The following is a 26080-nucleotide window of genomic DNA, read 5'->3' on the forward strand; positions in this document are numbered from 1 at the left end:
GATGATGTAATATTTAACCTTGGCGGGCGACATACATTTACGTGTCAGTTTATCCGTCTGTTTTTAAGTTAGCGCAGAGAGTCCTTCATGGCTCTGTGGAGTCATTGGGGGTGTCTGTCATACGTCTGGATCCTGGCGCTGGAACTATAGTGCACTAGAACACCTTGTCTGAGTGGGTCCATCTGGGATGTACATAACTATTCAGCAATAACATTTATGCATTTTGGATTCATGGGTGTACCACTGTCAAAAGAAAGTTTGATAGAAATTTTGCACAGTTCTTTACATCCTGATGTCATCGTTGTGTTTTTAAGGCTGAGTACTGGATGCCATTTTAGAGCGTGGGCCAAAACTCACCAATGAACGCTGTGAAGCAAAAGCAGTATGTTGACGCAGCTGGTTGTAGCAGCTGAAAACACTAACACACTTTTGCGTGGTGGCATAATGTGAGGGCAGATAGAATTTCTGACAGGTTGAGACAGGCTCTCATTGTATCACTTCTCTGAGGGGGCTGTTGCATGACGTTTTTGTTAGATGTCGTTCTGTGGTTCTCCATGGTACTTTCTGATGCTCATAACCCAACAATTTTCTCAAGCACATATAGATGTACATGCCTTAGTAAAGAATATAAAATTACAATTTCAGACAAGTTTTCAAGCTTTTCAACTTCCAGCAACATCTGCCAGTAATGTGATGCAATACAAGAAGAAAGTTGGGTGTTATTCATTTTAACTGTACGCTACGCTAATTCTACAGGTGATATTAGTTTACACAAGGAAGCACTGGAATACCTATTTTAACTTACTGAATAACACCAAGAAACAAAAAGTACATACCTGGCGCTTGTCTTTTTTGGTTAATGCCTGACATCCCCATTGTTATTCTTGTCCAGGCACTTCTGAAAACTGCCTGCTATGTTATTAACCTCAATTTACTATAAAGCGAACCAGTAACATTAAACCCAAATTACTACATCACATTCACCGACATAGAAAGTTCAACGGAAAGACCTCTTTAAAATATCCAGTGACACTCTCCAAGCAAGGATTAAAATCCACAGCTCATCAGATCACAGCCACACGACCCTCACAACCGCTACACTTTGGATCCAAAGCAGAGTTTAAGTATTAGACAGCAAATAGTCCACTTTTGTCTTTGTCTGCTTTTCGGTAACAGAAAAATGTTACTCTAAGCAAAGCTTTTTGGAAATGAAAAACGAAAAGCAAATTCTTCCGCAGAAACCCTTGTATTTTAAATTTTTAAATAAAAACTGAACAAATGAAACAAAGACTTCAGCATGCACACATATGCTAATAGATGCTTACGCTTTGAGGGAGAGACAATGAACTGAAGATAAGACTGAAATTATCATAGATGCATAATATATTAATAAGCACTGAAATCTGCTCATTGATATATTTAGACTCGTACAAATAGTGGAATGTGTTTGCTGCAACAGGTGCTGATTAGCACCAAAAAGGGGAAAACTGGACTGTTACTACATATAGTACACAGTTCTTTCTGAAACAATGCAGAAGCTGTCTAAGAACAAGCAGACAGCTGGGGTGTGTAGGAAAGACCCACATCGCACATGAAGAGAGAGGCATGAGTATGGCATTTTGGGGGTACTGTGTGTGAAGGGTACTTAGGGGTATTCTATGTACATGGGTAGTATCGGGTCCTATACGTGAACGGGTGGTTGAGGGCACTTCCAATTCTGACCCATCTTCTATACAAATAGGACAGCGGAGGAAAGCAAATGGTGTCAACCAGATAATACAAAACCAGCAAGGTCCTCATTAAGCAGAGGAAATAATGCCGTTATGTCCAACTAATTGCATGCTAAAGAAACAACAAAACCACTGGACCATGAGTTTGGGCTCCCAAGTCTCTGCCTTCGTACCCCTCAGGTGACCCATTGCGCGCATGCATACGTATGTGCATGTGGTTCTGTTTGGATTCAGCCCAAACGGCCATTTACTCAGCTGTGGGACCTATAAAAAGATTTACCGACTTCAAATTAGCTTGCGCAACCGCTGAACTCGGAAGATAGTGCGGTTTAATTCATGCGTTCACTTGCCGAAAGTGGGAAAACGCAAACTTCTTTCGTCGTCCCTTAATTTCAAGCACGACAATCTTACGCAGCAGTTAGTGATCCCAGAATCCAGGAGTGATAAATGTGGAACTTGTAGAGAACCCTTAAGAGGCCTCAGGCTGCATGCAGTCACTCGGCTGAACATTTGTAACGCTACAATCGGAGGTCTCCGCATAGTCCTATTCCAGCCGTAAAAAAGATGCTCCTCCATTGTATGTCATAAGCCTTGTTTCAAGTTCAGGCACCCCTTGCAAAAATGATGTATGTTAAAAATACACTCCTGTTCTTCCAGCAACATCGACACCGTGCTGGCTGTTCTCGATTTCTCTGCTTCTTGTACCAGCGCAATTAAAACTGTGGGCTGACAGTCGGTGGCCAGTGAAGAATGGGTGCGTGTCACGAGACTTCCCACATGCCTGTCTGCTTCACAAGTACCCCACACAGGGCCTGCGGGGAGCCCCTGGGCCTCGGACGCCGGCCCAAGACAGCTTCGATGTCAGCCGCTGAAATAATAGCACAACTCCTTGCCTGTGATTTTTCCCTTTCTGGAAAAAGCTCCTCTTAACAGGAAGAGCTGAAATGTCAGCCAGCTGCAGGAGACTTCCACAGTGCGTCTACAGAAGGCACCGAATAAAGTCACGACTAGGAGACACGAGAGCCCTGGGACAACATGTCCTCCCTGCTTTCTACCTAGAGGGTGTGCGGTGGAGCCACACGGCAGGAGAGAGACCAATTAAAATGGTGGCGAAATCTAGGGCTGCTACAACTGGAGGATGCGCTCATCATGGGGAGCCCGGTCCCCGCCGAGAACACATGCTGGGTCGACTGTACAGGTGTGTCACTGTACGGATACTTCACGCCACTTCCGCTGGAGCATCTTCCCGTTTACTGCACGTACTTCCCTGAACTTAGAGCTTCTCCTACTATGACACATGTTTTAACCAGACTACACTCAATCCCACAGTGATATCATTTGTCTTGTCATTTGTCGTACAAAAACCATACTCTGGTTCCACATATCCTACCTTGATTTCGGTTTGCGACCCCTAGGGAGGATACATTCGGGCGAACTGTGTGAAATCGGGAGAAATCGGGAGTTATTCAAAGCACCGGCCGAGCGAAGATGGTTCAGCTCCCGGGGCAGGTTGGGGTAGACACAGACATCTGCTGTACACACATTCCTGGCTTTGGTTGGTCAAAATGCTCTTGCACATACATGTATGATGGCCAAGCCTAACAAAGACGAGCAACCGATGCAGAGGGCCGGAAACCAGGAGCAGACACATTGTATGTAATTTGGGCAGCTTTATGGGTTTCCTCATGCATTGGTAATCATCACAACAGATGTGCACTGGTTTCATAACTATACAGTTATAAAACAAATGGGGATTTTAGTGTACCAATATGTCTGGATGCTGCCAACTATAATTTGCTAAAGAACCTGTAATGCTGTTCTGATGCGTTACAAATTCATCCGAAGAAATGTGCCATCTGTGTTAAATTATGCTTTGTTTTCAAGCGAGGATTAAAAACAATACCAGTGTCGGTGTCAGGACTAGGGGCCGTGGCTGTATTGCATCACCTCATAATTACATACAATTTTTGTATTTCCTCGGTGGAAATAGCGGTGGTAGAAGCCGGAGATGGGAATTTCAAATGCTGGGCAGAAGTGGCAGCAGAAAACTTTGACGATTATTATTCACGCCCAACCGTCTCTCACCCTCTACCCCACCCAGCAACAGAAAATCACTGTTCAGGCATTTTGTGCTTCTTTGTCACTGACTTCGAAGTTGTGTGTGGGAGAGAATTTCAATAATGTTACACAGGGGAGCAACCTACAGGTATTATCTGCTTAACATTTCTACCGGAATATGGTGGAGAATATTTGTGACTGATTTTCGAATGACTCTTTTCCTGCTTGCTTCAGAGAAGTAAATTGTCGGTACCTCAGTTGCTCTGGTGTACCATCAGATGGCCTATGAGCATCTCTGAGCTCTTGGTGTGCTTCTGGCCAGTCACCTTTTGGTTCTCGCTTCAAGCTCCAGCACTATTACTGGAAGAGTATTTTAGGAATGCCTTTCATCAATGCCATTGTCGTATGATGTGTAGGAGTAAATAAAAGCCTTAATGGAAATCTCGAACGTTAAAGCAATGGGAGGAAAACGAGGGCACTGCATAATATAAAGGAAACACCACTCACATATAAACAGTAACATTGTGCAATAACTGTAACTGTAACTGACTGCAAGCCAGAAGAGCCACGAGATTTTCTGTTTATTTCTCCGAGCTAAAAGGAAATATTGACCCCAATAAGCTAAGCAGAAGAAAACTTTAGCTCCCATATACATTAGGGGCTATAGTATATTCAGCTAATTATTTTGTGAAATAAACCAGGAGAGGTTCAGAGACTATGGTCAGATTTCAATCACTTAATCAATAGCATTCCAGTAGTGGAAAGCAACCTTTGGTTTGCTCGAATTTGACTCTGTTGACAGTATTAGGCAATTAATGTATATAAAAATTCACTGAACAAAGATTTGCTTTCATATTAAGCGAAGGGAAAAATATTCCAACCCATTATATACTGTTTAGGGTTTGGTGGAAGTTTCTAAGCTCTAAGACATAACACTGTTCCATTTTTATTTTGTAAAGTTGTTCATGTTTTTCATTTGATATGTGCAGACGGAAGTGACAGCTTGTTTCCTGTAAACCCTCCAGCTCACGCTTTTAGAGAATGTGGGTAGGATCCCATGACCCCAGACTGGGCACGTCTGAGCCATGTAGAAAGCGGCTCCAGGATTGCTGCATGTCTCTGGCCGCGTGTCCTTCCTTGCGCCGAGACTCCTCATTAAGAATGGGGAATGCAAATGACCCAGGATGCCAGGCATGATGGTGTGGTGAACATGCCAAAAACACACGGTGCAATCCATGCATGTAAAAGCAAGAGCAACAACAAGTGCATGTTTGAAAGCCCACTTCATGCAATGCTCATTTCTGGTACTGTGTGTGCAGATTTCTTCCATTTTTGGCACATTACAGCAAATAATCCAGAAAATCAAAGAATCAGCATTATCATTTCAAGGTATTTGGGGGAAAGTATTAAAGTATTATACACTACATATTCGTATCCCACTATTTATAATGCAAATGCAGAGTGATGGCTTCTAATATGAATAAAATAGTAAACAGTGGCTTTCAGGAATGCTCTGGAGATGCACCATGTCAGCTGGAGTGAGACTGTGTCAGTTTCCCAGCCGCTCAACTTTTGATTAGATCCAGAGTGCCTATTGACAGGTACAACACTTATAGAACCTTGTGTTCCTCAGCCTTACTATAAACACAGTTGTGCCTCAGAGTGGAAAGTCATCTTTGGTCAAGTGTATGTATGCTCTTTTTAAACACCACAGACCTGCTCTTTGCCCTTTCACTTAAACCATATGGGGTGAGGTGCTGTGACCATTATTGAAACACCACAATAAACCAGAAATGAACATTTGATGCAGAGAGGACAGTAGGTCCTTTCAAGTCAAGTGAATCTTCCAGCACATTGATTTGGGTTTTTTTTACTTACTAACTGGACCAAGGCTACTGGGAATACCTGAAAGAAAGAGACAGAAGAAGACTTAATGACTACAGGTCAGTAGCATACTTTTTAGCTGTGAAAAATCACTTTTAGTAGAGAATGATGAAATCACGCAAATAACGGTTTCAGTACGTCACTGGTTTACATGACGTGTAGAAGAACAGGAAAAGAGTTACAAGGTAAAGGCGAAGAGTAAGTAGTGCTATGAAGTATAATAACATCCTTTAATACTGTTTCAGTAGTCCTAGTTTACATTCATTCATTTAGCTGACTTTTTCTCTCGAAAGCAACATGCAACATTAAGCTTCTTACAATGATTTACACATTTAAACAGATGGGTAATTTTTACCGGAACAATTTAGAGTAAGTACCTTGCTAAAGGGTATTAGAGCACAAGGCAGCAGTTGAACCTGCAACCTTTTTACCCAGAGGCAGCAGCTGTTACCACTACACCACCTGACGCCTGAATCTGAACTTGAGAAACATTTGTTGGATGTACACTAAGGAAAACTAATTAGTATCAAAGAATTTATAACAGTACACGAAGGAACACGCTCAAGGGCACTAAAGGCATGTTAAGACATCTGATACTAAAATAAATCCTGGAAGTTGATTGCATCTTCAGGAGGAACGGGGGCTTTCGCGGGCACTGGAGTGGGTACCAAACAGGTAGTCGCAGCTCTCGGGAATTCAGGGACTCACCATCGTTCTTTTGCTTCCCCCAGAAGGGCCCTTTACTACTACCATCATCTGAGAGGCTGGCCTCCACTGCCCGCGCTCAATCGATACCACCTGCCTGAGCTAATCTCTCTTTCTGATACCTGCTTGACAGGGATAGTTAAGTACCAAATTTATGGCCTTTGGAAAGGAAAGTAACCGGTGCCTGTGAGAAAGCTGCACTTTTGTGTTTGCTGATACACTCAACCACGCCAAGGAAAATGTAGGAATTCATAAACCTTTAGCAACTAAATAAATAAACAAATGTCAGGTACTCTGAGGGTAACACCATCATTTATATTTATTCATTTAGAAGACTTCTGGTCAACTCTGTGTAGTTCACTGGAAGTCTCAGCCCACACATCTTCACCCAAAGTGACTTACAATGCTGGACACGTTACATACAATGAGTCCACTCATTTACATCCCAGTGAAACACACACTCACAATGGGCAAGTTAGAGTCATTTGAAACCATTTAGAACATGCAGACTCCCCACTGACTAAGTAAGGATCAAACCCATGTCCTCACACCACCCAGGTATTGTGAGACAACAGTGCTACTTGTTTGTGCCACTCATCAAGCGAAAACATTCAGAGTCAGGCAGTAGACGCAAACATCAAAGCACGAGAAAGTTTTATTAGAAGTTACAGACAGAGAGACAGACAGTTTTCATTAACAATTTAGTGATAACATCAAGTGCAAGATTATGAAACGTGATATGAAACTTACTCTACAACGATTGCAGCATTCTGGTCTCATAAAGCGATCAGCACTGGGGCTGACACGCAACAACACCGAAGCTGCATATGTTTGATTTTCATGGAATTTTCTTTCGAATTGAAACCTTCCATCCAGATACAACAAAGCAATCACAACAAAGTCATTTACAGCAACGTGGATGTGACCCCTCTGGAGACGCCACAACAATTTACATAAATTGGAAGCAGCCTACAGGACATTAGTTCAGCTCTGTGGGTATCTCTACACGTCACAATCCTGTGTAACTAATCAAAGTTGAGCAGTATTAATACACATAATCCCACCATACCTGTCTGAAACTCATATAGATTGCCACTGAGAACGGTTGTGAACAAAAAGTAAATGAATAATTTGCTATACTGACATGGTATGGTACAAAATTCATAATTCAAGCTTCGCTCAGATGAACCAAACATTTTTTTTCAGGCAAGAAGTACACATGATGTCACAGGCCAGCAGGTAAAGATTTTATTTAACTTTATTATATGAATATAGCATCACCGCCGTTTTCTGTTGCTTTCATGTGGCAGCTTCCTTTGTTCCATGTATGTGACTGCATGAGTATGTGTGGTGCTACCCTGCAATGGACTGGTGCCCCATCCAGGGTGTATCCTACTTAGCATAGAGCCCCATGCTTCCAGGATCAGCTCTGGACCATCACAACCCTGCAATGGGTAAGCAGTTATCAATAGTGTGTGAGTAACAATGAAACACTACTGTTATTTGTTGAAGAAAGGTAGTGGACTTTCATTTGCAAAAGTAAAATGTGTTTATTTCTATGAATAACCAAAAAAAAACTGAATGACTTACTAAATTAGGATTAATAAATCATAATGTTGCTTAATTGTTTGATGACTATGTAATTTAGGTGTAACATTTTAATTCCTGTAATAACCTTATTTGAAATAACAACTGTTGTTGAGAAATTCAGTCTTTACTTGTATTTTCACTGTCTAACAAATGTAACAACTAAAACATGAGACTTCAATTAAAGTGGTTTTTAAAATACTGGAATTATTGATATAGATTATACATTCTATCGATAGCTCAGTCAAGACTAAGTAATGAAAGCTTCAGATGAAACAAAAAATACTGTGTTAGGAGGTACCCCAAAAAAACAACTCACCAAATGAGACTCCTAATTACGGGAAGATCTTGCTGGGAGTTGCAAGATACTGCTAAAAAGTAGTTTCTTATGATTTTGCCAATACTTTTTCATAACATTTATAACTGTCATTTTTTGAATGCATTCATTACTCTCACATACTTGTCAAGGAAACGATCCTTTTATTGTAATGGTCTGCACCTGACGTTCCATCTGAAGCACCTCCATCTCTGCCTCCAGCTGAAGCACATGAAGAAAATTAAGCCCATAACATGTTTAATTTTCCTCCACTAGAAAAATAAACATTTTCACGTCTTTTTAGAAGAACTCTGAAGATGTCTGAAGATCCTTCTGGAACTTACTAGTTAGTGCTACTTGATCACACCTGTGAAATATTGCAGCTTTTTCACCCTAAGCCCTTTGGTTTATGTGTGTGGATGTATTCACAATTTCTCTGTTTACGGATTTTGTCTTTACGTCACTGTGAGCCAGAGCTATTCATAATTTTAATTAGAAAAAAAATTAAAAATGCTGTTTTTTTTAACTTGAGAATGTTTCTGCTGGTGATTCATTCAAGAATGTATACAATAATTTTAATACATCACTAGAAAATCTGCAATTACTTACACAATTTTTTAAAGCACATCCTGCACATTAACCGGACTTAGCGGACGCACTCCAGTGAGGTGTCACTAGGCTTGTAGAATCCACTGCTGTACTTTTGCTGGCTTGGTGCGTCATTGCTAAGTTGTACGATGGCTTGAAGCTGTGCCCTTTCATGGCACTTAACAACTGTCCAGCAGGCTCAAGGTGATCTCTAACCAAGTCATATTCTGACCTTCACAGGGTCTCATGAACCTGCTCTATCTGGAAAAGCCTATCTGGTCAATCTCTTTTCCAGAGGAAAGCAATAATTATGTGGCCAGCTTTCCCTACCCTTAAGCCATCCATCCTCAAATTTCAGGTCGAGACAGTGTCAAGCGCCAGCAACAATATGTGCGATTACCAGGGGATCTTGGTGTGAGTGTTATGCGTGGAACTAAAATAATTACCGCATGATTCATAAGCATTTCTCACCTGAACCAAATAACCAGCACAACCTTTTTAAATAAAAGGAGGTCAGCTGAGTAAGAATTTGTATTAAGATTTCCTCATTGAAGTGTAAACAGTAGATATTCTCAAAATGAAAAACAGAGGCAAAGAATAATTTAAAATGAGGCATAGGCCTATATATAGTTGTAAAACGGACATAACCGTGAAAAAAAAATACAAAGAAAATAGGAATAAAATAACCAAAAACTCTGAATGAAAAAACTGCTGGCAGAGGAAAATAAAAACAATTCTGGCTGCAAATAACCAGACACATTCTGTAAACAACACCCTGCGAGCATGAATAGTGTGCCATATAATTAGAAAAGGTAGGATGGAATGAAGGAAGAAAAGTGAAGATGACTCAGAAAGTGCTGATTACAGCATAATGACAGCATGATGTGAACACACCTCAGGGGCAGCACCAAGAAGACCCTTACACAGGTCAAGAAGGCCCATCCAGCTGTCTTGCCAGGGCTTGAGAAGAAAGCACAGAATTGGGCTATGGAGGCAGCGTTAGAAAGGTTAATAGCAAGGCCTGATCACACAGGCTCCCAGGTCCACTTTCAGGCATGGCCATGCAGAGCCCAGCCAGGTTAATGAACTGAAGGGACCTGCCAATCAAAACCATCTTGAGAAAAAGAAGGACAAGGTTAACCCTTGCTCACTGACACGATTCCCACCTCCATTATGCTGTTGCTAATTGTCACAGTGAAAAAAGCCTGGCGGCAGAGGTTACAATACACATCTATTTCCAGTCATGAGATCACGCCACTGGAACGGGTCTTGAATAACGATGTCTGGATGTGGTAAGACACCTGGCAGCTGGCATTGCATGCGCTAATTAAGCTGGGCTTTTGATGAGCCGAAGCCAATAGTGGTGTCCATAATTCTTCACTGTCTGTGTAAGTACCCCCTCTATGAGTCTCCCACTCTTCAGTTCATAACCAAATGATGACCGCTTGTGCGTGTGAGCGTGTGTGTGTGTGTGTGTATGTCTCACTTCAGGTGCAAGGTGTTTCTGTCTCCATAACATCACGGAGGCTCCAGGAAGCGAGCCCCGAGACGCCCTGTGCTAGCCATGATTTGCTTCATGTGAAGGTCATATTCATCTGTCTTCTCTAGCAATATTTCTTGTACTCATGTTAATGAGACACTATATAATTTGAAGAAAAAAAATATTGTAATACCAATAAATCAGAGAAAATCAGTCTGCACTCTCTACTCTAACAATCAGAAGGAAATTTATTCTAAGTTTTTCTAACAGTAACATGACTCATCCTTTTGTTGGAAAAATTCCAACAGGAAAATTCATGACTCCATACTTGAACGTTAATTTCCCCTATACCACCCTTTTTTGTCACATTAGAAGCACTTAGCATATTTAGATGCATTTCATCATGACATTTTTTCTTACTATATATTTACTTTACTTGAACAATTGTGAGTAAAAACCTCCAAAGGCAGCAACACTAACCACTACACTACCAACTGCCCCACCATTCTCATTTACGTTACATTTTAAGATGATGCAAAATGATTAAACCGTTATAAAGGCAATGAGCCCCCAGCCTGGGGGCCTTTATGGTCATCTCTTATACATCTGTAACCTTAAATATAGATGTATAAGAGATGGCCATACAAATCAATTAAAGTATACTTAATATTTAAAATACACACACATTTTCAGAACCGCTTGTCCCTTACGGGGTCACGGGGAACCGGAGCCTACCCGGCAACACAGGGCGTAAGGCCGGAGGGGGAGGGGACACACCCGGGACAGGACGCCAGTCCGCCGCAAGGCACCCCAAGCGGGATTTGAACCCCAGACCCACCGGAGAGCAGGACTGTGATCCAACCCACTGCACCACCGCACCCCCACACATATTTAAAATAGTAATTATAAAATATACATAAAACTAATTTGTTTTTATAAATCTTCCATATGTTTAATATCTTCTCAGGGAATGTGAAAAGCAATGTGAAAGTGGCTGTGATTTGTTTCAAAATTACAGTTTGTGTCAGGGATATATTCAGACACGTGGGAACAGAGAATTGTCAGTGCCTTTTTTGCGCTGGTGTTGCATTATATATTTCTTCCCAACAATTCATAATATTGCACTTCATGCGGTTAGGCTGATCTTCATAACTTGGGTGCAGATGTGTCCAAGGTTTGGATTTTTAATAACTGGCTGTCAATCCAAGGCCTAACCTTTATACACCACATCATCCCAGCAATATTCATATAAACCATTGCTCAGAGCGAGATATCCTTCTAATGTGTATTGTTTCATTTACTTATATACAGTATGCATAGAAATACATTTAAAATACATTTAATATTCCTTATGACCAATAGTACTAATAATTTTATTTTATATGAAACTTTTTGTAGGAATTCATACTGAAACTAATGCTCTATTAAATGCTTAAAAAGCATCCAACAAACAAAAACAACAGGAAAACAGACAAACACATTTGTTTCACCCACGCTAAATGGCCGGACTCATTTTTAAATATGCCATATTACTGGTCCTCACAACTTCTTACGTGTAGTTATGTAATTTTTCTTCCTCCATGTCCTCGAACTGCAAATTACCTCAAAATGTTCAACGTGGAAGCATATGGCATGGATTTAATAGCAGTGGCACACTTCCGAGCAAACTTTGTGTCCAGGGAGCTTCTGTGCCTGTTTCCCACCATCTGGATAGGACCGGGCATCCGAGGAGTCTCTGAGCTGGAATTACCGGCTGCATTAGATTTATAAAGGCAATGAGCCCCCTGCCCGGACCCAGGGATTTGACAGATGTGGCCCAATCTCCATCAAGATTAGGACAGGGATGAAAAGAGAAGTTGTGGGCCTCCAAAGAGCATTTGAAAAGCAACAACAAGGCGTTAACCCGAATGGATGTGTGCTGGACGTGCAGCTTCGCTTCTGCACAACAGGCCTTTCATTTACCTTGATAACATAGTCTATCGCTTAACTAATTAATTTTAAAACAGACAGATTTACTATACTTTTGTGAGCGGTTTAGAGCAAATCATCACCCTGTGAGGGAAATCGATTTTTAACGATGCCTGCTAACAAATGGAATTGTTATCCTAACAGAATGAAGAAAAGTTTTGATGTGTCTCATTCACTCTGAACTGTGGATAATTTTACCCTATGAAGTATACAATTTATGGGACATCTAATCTGCTGAATTTTAAGTACATCAGAAATTTTTCACTGTAGGAGATGGGATAGTATTATACATTACAAACACTGTCAACGTATTTGACATTGATCAAGGTAAGCAAGAACAAGGCATCTTGTCACACTCCTGCTAGCAAGATGTGTCTCACTAAGCTATGGTGACCACACTATTGTTCGTAAGACCGTTACACTGCTGTGTAAATTTTAAAGTCCTAATGAATGACTGTTGTGCTTCTATTGTCTTTGGTTCATCGATGACAATGTACTTCTTGTTTTACTCTTTACACGTTACACAAGCAGCAGATGCAGGTATATAAAATTCTCCATTGGTACAAAAAGGACCATTCTTGTCTTTAGTGGGCTCGCTCTATTTGGAAAATTTCAGTGGTGTTAACCTTATTAAAACATAAAAAATGATAAAAAAAAACAGGTATCTGAAGCACACCAGATAATCAATGTATAATATAGAGCTATAAATATCATGCATTAATGTACAGCTTTTTCTGTTACTTCATCACAAAATACAGTATATGTGTCTAGAATGAGTGTTAAAAATAAGTACTTGAACAACAAAAACATAATTTTTCCACACACCTGCTGCAGAGATGAGTGCTCAGTATGTTTTATTCCTTTCCCCACTTTTGATGTGCAAAAAAGCTCCTGTATAAAAGCACAGATTCACCCAAACAAAACCATCAAAAACCAAATCCTCAGAGGTGTACTGTGCAAATACTGAAAAGGCCTCTCCTTGTTTCTCATACCCGTGGACCACCACTCGGCCCGTTCCTTTTTTCGTCTGCTGTCAGTACTGTTAATGTCAGACTCTCCATTGGACACTACAGACCTCGGCCGAAAGCTGGTACTCACAGATATTTGCAGTTCCCTTGGGGATGGGCAGGTAGGAACCCATGTTCCAGGCACGGCCCTGGTAGTTTTTTTTACATCTCCCGCAGTCAGGACCCGTGGTGTTGTGCTCACACTCGCAAGTCAGCTTCTCTTTGTCAAAGACACAGGTGTTGGCGTGAAGGTTGCACTTGCACCTGTCAAGGAACAAAAAGTGTCAACACTTGTGAATATTCAGCTGCAGGGTAATATTGGGGAGGCAGTCAGGGAAAGTTATATGAAATTATTTTCAGGGCTATTGTGACCTTGACTATTTATTTATATTGTGATGCATTTTACTGCACATGCCATTTTTCTTTTCCCTTTGGTTGTGATGAGTTCTGCTTGGCATGCTGAGCAACTTTTCTTTGTTTCAGCTTTTTTTTTTTTCTCTTGAAAGAGCATTCATTTGCAATCATCCCGGTGGAAAAAACATAATTGCTATAAGGTCATATTGGAGGGGGAAAGGCAACATGAAAGAGGCTCAGTAACACTCCCAGACACTGAAAAAAGACTGATAAAAGTCTGAAGACCACCACAGCATCTTTGTTCTGCCTTCTTGTTGTGGAAACTGCTGGGACTGAACTGTTCCGACTGGGGACTTTTATTATGATAAATTATGGGCAGAAACATTTCCCTGGTAACTCTGTCCTAATCAGCTCATGTTTATTTTAACAAGGCATAATCAAATCTAATTCAAAGCGATGTCTGAAAATGGATGGCTTTATAACCGGGAATGTAAATATAATTAACAAGGAAAACCCATCCAACCCAAGAATAAACGCATTATTTTTTTTTAATATATAATATAGCACATATTATTTTTAATATGTAAACAGATTTATATTAACCATACTAGTTTTTGTGTAATGTAGATGTTATAACACTGCAGATGTAGTCAGGACAGTCAAAACGTGAAGTTCTGTCCCATGAAATACTTCTTAACCATATCTCTGGGGAATTGAGGATGGAAAACAAGCCTAGTGAGACAGAAGAGCTTTGCTTTCAACAGTTCATAATCTCTAAATATAAAATGTACCATTAATTTTGTTGCATGGTGGTAAAAGGTTACAGTTGTGTTGCCTTCTCAGTGCCACATTGAGAGACACAATATAGAGAACACTAACACTGTGAGGCACTGTAAGAGTACTGACTGTACCAGATACTATACACCCATAAATGTCATGCTTTTGTGTCCCTAAAGCCTTCCGAAAGCTATAATATATAAGACTAAAGACTTACATGTTTACTCAGGCAATCCACCTCGAAATGTAATTCCACATGGCTGTATTTGTTTTTCCCACCTCTATACCAATGGAAATTAAATGCACTTGTTTAAGTTACAAATTATTAACTATCTCTTGTTGTTCAGCACTGTCTCCCTACATAAGACCTGAGGAGGCCGGCCAGCGGTTACAGACGCACCCCTATGCTGACTGAAGATGATGACCAAGTGCCGTGATGGACGAGACGTACCATAGTGAACTGGGGTTTCAAGGTACCATATAGCAACAATATCATTATTACTTGTTAACTGGCTTAGAATTGTAACTTAATCTAGAACGCCCAGGAGGGGTGGGCAGCCACTGGCCCTTGGACCCCCAGGGTTTTTATTCCCTCGGTTTTTGGTTGGGGGTTTTTGTTCCTTTCCTGGCCGGTAGACTTACTTATAGCTCTATAAAAGTACTATATTATGATAGTCTGTAGTCAACTGTCTTCTTTGTTTCTCTGATGTATTTGTTTTTCTTGTCTTATGCCTGTGTTAAAACGCTCTGTGTCACTGCGTGAGAAGAGCGCTCTATAAAAATAAATCGAACTGAATTGAATTGAATAATATTTAATCTGAGACCCTAAACTGTAATGTACAGGCAGCATTTGATTGGAATATATTCTAGAAAATATATTAATTTTATCTGACTTCCTGCCCTTTCTGACACTTTACTTAATAATAATTTAGGGTTTAGGCAGGGAGAAAAACAATATTGAGGAACATTTGTTGAATATATGAAGAGAAGATTTTTAATTCTGTATTAAATGTCACTGGAATTTATTAACATTTCATTTTAAATTAAATATAAATGTTGAATATATAAAGAAAAATTCAGAGCTTAGGGTTGAGTTTCAGACTCAAACACAGCAGCTAAATAGTAAAGTATAGAAAATGTAATACTCTGAAAGTTCTCAGCTCATTTTGATATCCAACTCATTAATAAACAAATTCAACTGCGGAGGTGCAAATAGTCATGTGAGTTCAGTGTAGAGAACAATAAAAATTTACTGATTGTGGTGAATTTTAAACAACAAAATGTCAGCATTTCTGTCAGGACACTTCAACAAATATTCAAAATTTGTGAACCCTGATGTCCAGAAAATATACTTTTTGTTTAGTTTGAAGCACAGGTGTCGAGACAAATCTGCATGGGGTTCACGTGGAGGACACAGTTATGACTTTTACAGTAATGCAGATGTGATTGGTGAGAAAGTTTATGTCAGTTCCGCTACGTCTGTCAGGAAGAAAAAAAAATGACACAAAAATTGTGAAGCTCAAAGACACACTTTCAACTCCATGGAATCGCTTTTCTTTGCATTGAGGCAGGAGCAAGTTGGAGCCTGTCAGCATAGTGTTTGCTCCTCATTCAATATGACACCTGAACTTAGCTTTATTTGAAATGTTCAGAAAGTGTTAGGCTGGGAACATGATTCGGGAAGGAGAGGAAGAGAAAAAATGACTTTCGCTCTGCTGTGAGTTTATTACATTTTCTCTACAGGGGAAGAGCTTGGGTTGGGTTATATTTTAATGTCCCCCATGAAGATTCACACTGTGCCAGAATTATTTTACTGAAGTCTGTATTTGGTTTGCCTGGTCATTCTGCAGATGGCTAAAATTCTTTGCTGATTGCTAAAAAATCCTTCAAAAGGTCAGTTGAGAGGCAAGGGTAATTTAGTTCTCAAGCAGGGCACAATTGTTTAGTCTAGGCATATGAAGGACAGAAGGTTTTGACAGTGGTACCGCCAATGACTGCATTGCTGTTTTTCACACCTCCTAGCACTGCTGGGCCAGTAAACCACATATCAGCACAATAAGACTGAACTGGCAATGAGGGAAAATCTTTTGTTTCATATTAAGTCAAAGCTTAAAATTAAAACTCATATATAAACAAAAGTATTAAAGTAATGTTTCCCATAAAATGTCCAATACCAGTTCATTCAGATTTAGTATACCTTTTCTGACATGGTGCATTAATATGAAACTACACTCCTGCTCCTCACATCTGCTAAAATGATTATATTTTTAATTATACAAACTACACATTTCAAAATTATATTGATTGATGCTCATGGGATAGAATCATGTCTTTTGTGAACAATGTTTTTTCAAGTCATACATTTTTAGGTCACCTTTTTTGTTGATGAGTACACAAGGGTAAATGAAAAAGTATTTTGTCACATTATATTAGCCAAGAAAAATATACTTGACCTATTCCCACAATCAAGACATCAGACTGAAGCTGAGCTGCAGCAATGACAGCTAAAGCACACAAAATTACAGTGACATTATAAAAAATAATATGTGTCAGCTGCCAGAATAACTAAGTACACAGACTTGAATTGAAGAAAATGAATTAAGTGTGGGTCCTAATTGAGCTAAGGAGGTGGAAATTAATTTTAATTATATAAGCAGGTGTTGTTATAATCAAGACTGTTACATTAAATCAGGTCATATTTTCTGTAAGTAAATGGTCTGTGTCGGCACATCTCATTGCAAACTGAAAAAAAGACACTTCACCATTCTGTTCAGTCAGGCAACATTTAAACCCAATTACAAAATTAAATATCAATAATTCCTGCAAGAATCTGGTGGGTGTGGGCTGGTCTTTGAGAGGTTCCATGGGTACTGGTCTATATGCACCCCCAATCATTGAGCCAGACCATGTCCAAAAACAGGTAAAAATCTCAATCTGATATGGCCACTATGGGAACTGAAAACTGAAAAAATTAAACAATTACCAAATTTAGCCATTGCACTTTGATTAACACATTTGTGGAGATGTACTGTTAATGAGTAGAGATTCTGATAATGTTTTCCTACATTTATTTGAAAAGGTACTGATTTGTGACCAAGTATGAGATAATAGAATAAAATACAAAATACTTTTTACAATTTTTTTCAAACGAGAGCTAAACAGGTTGAAAATTTCCTCAAAACTACAGTGGTAGTTTTTCCCTGGGAAAATATTATTTTGGAAGAAGAAATCAAAACAGCTGAATGTAATTGGCAGGAAAACATTGCTCAAATGCTGGTTACACTCTGTATACTCTCTGCTGGAGGGAAGTTACTGGTGTTTAACAGTAAGCAGCAAATGCAGCAGTGCCTCCGTAGAGCTAACAGGAAGCTGCTCATGAAGGAAAGAGCAGCATTGAGACTATGGGTTGGAATCCACCATGATGCAAAGATAGATCAATGCCTGCACATCCACATCGACCCAACATGTTTTCTGCTACTCCAGGACAGGGTGCAGGGGTTCAACTTTGATGTTTTTTTGATAAGACAGAACACAACCTGCATACGCACCCCTGAGAAAAACTGTGAAAAGCCAATAAAAAGCAGTACAGTAATTTATGGGGTTTAATGTTAGGCTAACTGATGACAGTAGAATAAGGGCCATCATGTAATTGTTTTCAAATCTGTGTTTTGCAGTCTCTTGCTGCCCTGGACCTGAATCCACATAAATATTTTGGCCAACTTGAAAATAATATAGATTTCTACCTCAAAAAAAAAGAAGATATAGATTTTACTTAAAACCATGTTCATAATTTCCTACCATAGATCCTGACACTTAGTGAAAATATAATGTATACTGCATATTGTTGGTCTTTTTGCGTGACATGGATGTCCGTTCAACATTCTACTTCCACCCAAAATGCTTACAGGGAGTAGTCTAATTTTGATAGTCCCACAGGCAGCGGTCCTGCAGTGGTTCTACAAGTCCTTCGAGTTGCGGTGTGCCTTTCAATTCTGACAAGCTCCCCGTATGTGGGAAGTTGTCATTCAGAGCACATCGGCTCTGGATTCTCGACCTGGGACATAAAAATTCAATCACTAAGTCTGTACTTGCTGCTAATTTTATAGAGCAATCCAGTAAAAATCAATGTATAAAATCAGAACCACCTTATTGACTTCAATCTGCTCACACGAGAGCATCATCAATACCTCTGAGGCATCGCTTTTGAGAGATGCGTTTGTGTGCTTTTTGACTAAGGAAAGCAGCAGCACACCTACCTGAAGTGTATGCAAGATTGATCAGGGTGGATAGAGGGAGAAGAATGGGAGAGTGAGGTGAATGCAGATGCAGCTGTTGAATGGGTCAGTACACAAACGGCAAGAGTCCCGGGTGAAGCTCCTCTCTGACACTTGCAGTCCTCCATCACAAGGAAGAACTTGGAATTCAGATCTCTGTCATACCACTTAGCCACCATTTTGCAACGAAATGCATGCATTTCTGTGGACTGCCAAATACTTTGGGGTAGAAATTTTGTTGTACTTGGGCAACTTGCAAAAAGTGTAATTATGAATGAGCATATGAAATCTGGAGCCATCTAATTTACCTAGCCTGTCTAGGGGTGAAGAAAAAACATTAGCAACCATATTTATTGTGTTCTGATCAAACAAAGAAATTAAGAATGCTGATCAGGTGGCAGAAATCAAAATGTTGGCTTAGGTGCTTGATGAAAAAGGGCAGTAGGTGCATGCACATGTGCACATACATTTACTTTTTTGAACTATAAATACATATTTTCTGAGGTCTTAGCATCTGATAAACATTTGTATTGGATAATAATGATGTAGACATTATGCTTAACACTGTTGTCACAAATCTTACATCTCATACCTGTCTTCTGTCTGATTCCTCCAAGCAAGACAGCCATCAGAACACTTCCACACTCATTTTTGTACATATGTATACAGAAATTTAAATTTTAATATTGATTCAATGCCATGAATTAACCTTAAATATGGGGATTGCAAATACCTTCTTCCACCATAATTTCCACAGTTGGGGCAAATTTTTTCCAAAATTACATTACACACCAAAGCAAAATATTTGAATCTCACATTGAACTAATGTCAACCCCCTAGGGATTCCAAAATTACCAGGAAAATATTAGCATTTTATTATGAGCTAATTCCCGCAATAATGTTCTCCATTGAAATGCAACGAGATCATAATTTCTCTGGCTCTTGCAAAGATCGCCACAGGCCATGACCAAGACATGTCTCAGTGTCAGGCAGTATCAAGGAGACTGTGCTGATCTCTATGCATGACACCATAGAGGCTTCCATGCATGTTCAAAATCCAGGCAATCTATAACAGAAGCACACAGCAAAAGAGAACGATTTGAATTAAAATTAAATATCTGTCTTACAAATAGATGGTGGGAAGTGTGCTAACACCATTGGGGAAAACGTGTAATCCATTTTCAAAGCCTACCGCACTTCTTGTTGTAGCTAGTGGTGACAATTTTATATACATAAAAATGAAATATATAATTATCATTAGTATTTTTCCATGTAGAATTGCTTCACTGCTAGGATTTCTTTAAATTTATATTAACAAGACCTTCAGAAAATGGGAAACATGGATTTATGTGGAAAATGCAGCTGAGTACAACAGCAGAGATGTGCTTCAGTCTATATAGCCTTAACATGTCATTACCCTATAGAAGGAAGCAATGGTAGACAATGGTTCCGCATAAACTAGGGAAGATAGTATCAGTTGTACCATTGCATATTCATTTATTTGGGTGGAAAAAGACTTATTTTGGGAGCTTCAGGATCCATTGATATTCATGGATGTTATTTCTCCTCTGGGAGAGTGTTTATGTTTATGGATCTCCACTCCCTCATGTATTATTTACAGAGAGGCAAGTCTCTGATGAGAACTAATTAAACAACGGAGATGAGATTTGACTGGCAGAAAACATGTCTGCCCATGACATGCATCTGGTTGAATGAACCAGGAATAGACCTGTCTCTTCCCAGAAGAGATGTAATGATATGGGAACTTCAGTGTGGCCAGGCTACCATACCTTAGCTGCCCATCATCAGGGTTGCCACTGGTGATTGCTGTGTAAGATCAAGGTTCCCAGATGGGCTACACTCAGAGAGATTAAACAATGAATGTCCAATGAGAGCAAAACACACCTGTTCTTTATAACTGCATTTTCTAATCACATCTCATCAGCCTCATGAAGATCCATCCATCGTCAACAACCGCTTGTTCCAAGTGGGGTCACAGCAAGCCGGAACCTTACCCAGCAACACAGTGCTCAAGGCCGAAAGGGAAGGGGACACACCCAGGATGGAACGCCAGTCAGTTGCAAGGCACCCTACACAGGGCTTGAACTCCAGACCCAGCATAGCAAGCACCAGCTGAACCCCCCCCCCCATGAAGATGAATACCTGTATAGTTTTTTTTCAGAACCGCTTGTCCCTTACAGGGTCACGGGGAACCGGAGCCTACCCGGCAACACGGGGCATAAGGCCGGAGGGGGAAGGGGACACACCCAGGACGGGACGCCAGTCCATCACAAGGCACCCCAAGCGGGACTTGAACCCCAGACCCACCAGAGAGCAGGACTGCGGTCCAACCCACTGCGCCACCGCACCCCCTTTACCTGTATAGTAAGAACTGAAATTACAGATTAAATCTGTCATCAGTCATCATTAGAAAAAAAATCAAAAAATGGTTACATTTGGTTGGTTTGGTTCTTGCTAACATGTGTAAATGGTTACAGTGGTTACATATCTGAAATGTTGTTGCTGTAATAGGCGAATAACGCAATTTTCCCACTTGTAGGAGTACTCATATTTAACATTCCTTCAGGACAAATGGCTTCAAAGGACGAGAATTAAAATGCCTTCTTCCATTTCAGCTGCATGTTTTTTCCATCAAAACTGATTCTTTGAGACATTGGGCTGTTTGTAGGATCCAAGGATAAACAGGTGACCAAGGTAGATTGAACATCTCATGCAGAAGAATGAGAGTTCACTATAGTGAATCATATAATACCTGCTCCATGAATCAATATTTTTCACACTGTACATCCTTGTTTCTTTCTAGTGTGAAATATGTCTAAAAGGTTGTTGCTGTAATATGAGGCCTGCCTTCACTGTGCTAAAAGAAGGTTTCCTCTCGAAGAACGGAAGACTGATGGCAAGTCAAGGCCCTGTGTAAAGCCCAGACATAGTGTGACCTGTAGTGCTTCGCAGAATGTGAAGTAGATCTTGATCAAGGGAATAAGAAGGGTTTAAATTCTTGTGGTGGGGTCCTAAAAGACATTAGCCTACAGGTAAGTCTTTCTTTAAAAGTTCTTCCAGCTACTAAAATGTTCTAGGTGGCATTGAATTGCCACCATCTTGAACAAATGGACTAATTATGTTTTCAGATGTAAAATTGCTCTACAAAGGTGGCAAGGAGAATACCAGCCATGAATAATGAGACGACAGAATGATGAATTGTATGTCAGAGTCAATCGAGTTTCTGATGCAAATATGGAGAATCTCAAATAAGTTTTAATTGGGTGGTTTTATATTGTATGAAAACTGAAGTCTAGATAATTTGTAAGATGGTTTTGGTTGACAGAGGTCACACAGAACATCATGAAAGCACAAAAATATGCTGCAGGTCATTTATGATTTTATAACACATTCTTTGGATTAGATATGATTCCAGGTGATGAGAAACACGTTAATGCTTACATATTCTAATCAACACATTCATAGACATGAAAAGATATAAAAAAGACAAGATGTAAACATATAAAAATAACTTATTTTTCAATTACTCTTTGTGGAATTTAATGAAGGGTACATTAAGATATCCACAGGGGAACTGCTGAGTTTGCATATGCATAATTTGTAATTTACACTGCATCATATTGCACTAATTCTTATTTTATTGGATATTTTCATCCAAAGTGACTTACATTTTATATAATGTACAAATTTTACTAGAGAAATCTGGGCTATGAGCTTTGCTCAGAGGTACTGCATAGAAAGAGAGACATAAAAGTTTAAATACAAAAGTTCATTATTCCTGAAAGAAATTGCTATAACAAGCAACCTGTTTGGGATTTGTGATACTTGAACCAACAATATTTAGTCATTTTTTCTACAGTAAAATAATACCATTAAGGTCTTTCCGCCAGAAAAGAAGGGTCAGTTGACCTGGAGTTCTACAACTGCATTGAATGCAATGGAACTAAGCAGGGGGAGAATGATGGCAACATCTTAAAGAAAATTACATAGCCAGTGTCTCGGTCATAGAAGCCTGCTTGTGCTTAGTATCTGTGCAGAGATTCACTAACCTCTCGATTAATGGAGTTAATTTGTTCCACCAAGTCACTCTGTTTGGCAAATTCCTGTTGTGAGGGAAGTGTAAATTATCTCAGGGTAGTATTCAACAAATGTTTATACAATATTTAGTTTTAGAAATTGTTTTAATTAATGATTTATAATATATACAATGTATTACTTGACATCCCTAGGAAATTGTAACAATTAAAATAAAGATACAATAAAGATACAGATAATTAAGATACACTACTTACACTGGGTCACTCATCCATAGATCAGTGGAAGACACTCTCTCTGTTACTCACACACTATAAATAAGTACTTAAATCTGCTTTGAATAAAAGTGACAGATAAGCAAGTAATTTATAAAAATACACACATATGTTGCTTTGGTGTTCACAAACACATTGTCAGTTTTACCATCCGTAAAAGTGCATTATTTTATTGAGGTTGCTTTTGTGAATTGGTGGAATTGTGTGAAGAGCTGTGGAACTGACCTCAAGTAGCCAGCTACCATTTTTGAGAACGGATTAAGAAGCTGGACTTGCTATGTCTTTAATTAAGGGGCCATTGATCTGATTAAAAAAAGCTGAATTCCAATTTGCTGGGCAGGCCTGAATGCAGAAATCTGAGAAAAGCGCATACATTTTCTCTGTCACGATGCCTGTGGATCAGACTGGAGGTGAGCGCAGGAGTCGTCGCCCTGGAGCCGCTCAGCCACATCAAACACACCTGAACCCAATAAACGCCAAATCCCCAGCGCTATAACAGGAGTGACGGACAAACATCTCAGCGCGGATTCTTGATCAGCTCTTTACTGCATTTCTCAGCAGTTTCATAGCAACTCTCATCTACTCACGTACTTCTGAAGTCCTGTTCACAGTATGTTTGTGTTCTAGTCCAGAGCTCCAGTCCTGTCTGCATCTGTCCTCCATGCTCTTGTCCCGGTCCCTTGTCCTGTGTCCCGTGTCCCTGCCTGCTCTAAGTCACATTTCTGTGTATTCAGTCAATTTCCCTTATGAGACACTCAGTGCTCCCTTTGCTCCGTGTTCCTTGTCTCACTTCATCCCGTTCTTTCTTTTTCTTTCTTTGCAGTGTGCACATATACTGTATTCACTCTACTTTTGAGAACATCACCGTTTTCATCTGCATTTGGACACATAGCAACACACGTCCGTGTCCGTGTTACCGGCGGACATGACATTCTCACTCTGACTACCACAGCACGCTGACGTTGTGGGGTTGAAAAGCATGACAAATTAATTTTTGTCAATAACTATAACTGTGAAATTTTGCGCCGGGTTGATTCCAGCAACCTTCAAGTTACAATCACGCAACGACGACTCAGGCTAGCCGGGCATATTCAACGAATGCAACGACATCGCATTCCCTGGGTGGCAGTGCATTGGTGCCTCCCGGAGGGCAGGCGTGGCCTGGGCCATCCCCGCACCACCTGGCCCTGAACCTTCATCAACGATCTTAAGTTCCTTGGCATATCCTGGAATGAAGCTGAAGGGCTGGCAGAGGACTGGAAGCGGTGGAGAGACCTCGTCGCCTGATGTGCCCAGCAGCACGGGAGGATCTAAGACTAAGACTCTCTAAGACTATAACTGTACTGTTTAATTCTTGCTAATTTTGATGTAATGGGTCAATGTGCCCTACACTGTAGACTCTTTGCTGTTAAGAATATTATGAAATCAACAAGAATTATGAACACCAGGTTTGGCAGCAAGAAAAGAAAAAACTTTGGGGCATATTTTTTCTGAAATATGTTTGTCCGTTTTCTACCTATTTTTTCATTGACCTGGTTTGCCATCTGAAATGCTGCAATGGTGTTTACTCTGAGCCAAATTTTAGAATTCATAGGATTCACTCCGTACCAGAAAGCATATAGAAGTCTGCTGGATTATGCTCAATATCCTTCCCCATGGGAAATCGCCCTTTCAGTGTCTTGCCGAATTGCATTTTGGAGGCAAGAAGCTTATACGTCTAGCGCACAACACTCGGTACTGCACTGAATTGCCATGAAGGCCGTAAGCAACACAGAGGCAAAGTTAACCCTGTTACTGTGAACTGTGCCTTCCCTTTGTTAAACAGTTTGGAGCACTTCACAGATTAGCTGTGTTCTGAATCCACTCCTTTAGCTGCTAAAAGGCTTCCACTACAGAAAGTTCACATCAGTTTCCAGGTAAAAACTAACTCTGATACAGAAGTACAACTGGATTGTTTGTGGCCTTGTTAGCAGAATGGAAAAAAGATTCTTCAGGGAACCAGAACCTAAAGAAGGGTCGGCATGGCTGCAGCATCAATACTGAGCTGACCAAGAGGTTCCAATAAACTGTGTTAGTTGTAGATAGCAAGTGCATGTAATGACTGATAACTCCCAACTTAAAACAAAAAAAGGTGCAAATGTGTTTTTTTTTTTTTTACAATGCTTCTAATTTGAAGATGTACAGTAGGAATAGTAACTAGAAATGATGACCAGTGAGAAACAACCAGCAAGAGAACCTAAGTTTTCTTAAAAAAAACTGCGTTTAACAAACATACTGGACTCAAATAGACATTTAAAATGGTTCCAGATGCCTGGCTAATGACCTATATCCATCCATAATACATTTAGTAATGCAGAAAACGCTTGCCTGGATTTAAATAAACAAATGGTTTATTGTGAAGTATAATAATATGGCATGTATAGTCACAAGAGATAATCTCACCGTTTATCTGGCGTAATAATCCGTCCCCAGTGTTTCAGCGCAAACTCTATAGCAAACGTTTCTAATCAAAAGATTAGTCCTCTTCTGATTAAGAGCTACTCTAATTGCTGTAATCCACCATTGAGCTCTGCTGAATTCTAATTGGAGCGCTTGGTGCTGATCTGCAGTGGAACAATTGCGATGTGTCATTGAGAGCCTCACTCTGCCAGACCTTGATCCATTCCAAATTTGGACACTCTAGAGGTGCTTTCATCATTGTATGCCAATGTATTCATAATCTGCAGTGTTGTGTTTTTACTCTTACACCAACAGTAAAAATAAATAATGGAAAACAATGAACACTTATTGCAGTTCAACAGATTTGTGTTGCACACAGACATATTCACGCGTGAATGTCTAACCATGGCATATAGCTGTTATACAACGTGCAGTAACACTAAATAGACCCTTTTCTGGTCTTTATGGCAAGATATCTATCAATGTTATCGATTTGTTTATCAGATAACATGCAGCCACACAGTTGCTCTTAGTTTTCCCCAAGCCAGTTGGGTCCACTAGTCTAGCTGCACAATAGGAACC

General features: G+C 40.0%; 1 protein-coding gene across 2 annotated transcripts in view; it reads right to left on the reverse strand.

The window, feature by feature from the left end:
- ntng1b (netrin g1b) overlaps positions 1–26080 on the reverse strand; it is an 82923-nt gene that overhangs the window by 13561 nt on the left and 43282 nt on the right. The window contains exons 4-6 of one of the 2 annotated variants that reach the window (XM_018753322.2): positions 13415–13587; positions 5667–5693; positions 3121–3165 (exon numbers count right to left, since the gene is read on the reverse strand). In XM_018753322.2, coding sequence (XP_018608838.1) covers positions 3121–3165; positions 5667–5693; positions 13415–13587 — 245 coding nt within the window. Of the gene's footprint in view, positions 1–3120; positions 3166–5666; positions 5694–6887; positions 6898–13397; positions 13588–26080 lie in introns of both variants that reach the window. The other variant, XM_018753320.2, reaches the window with a different exon arrangement.

The sequence above is a fragment of the Scleropages formosus genome, chromosome 3 (assembly GCF_900964775.1).
Source record: "Scleropages formosus chromosome 3, fSclFor1.1, whole genome shotgun sequence".
NCBI classification, from domain to species: domain Eukaryota; kingdom Metazoa; phylum Chordata; class Actinopteri; order Osteoglossiformes; family Osteoglossidae; genus Scleropages; species Scleropages formosus.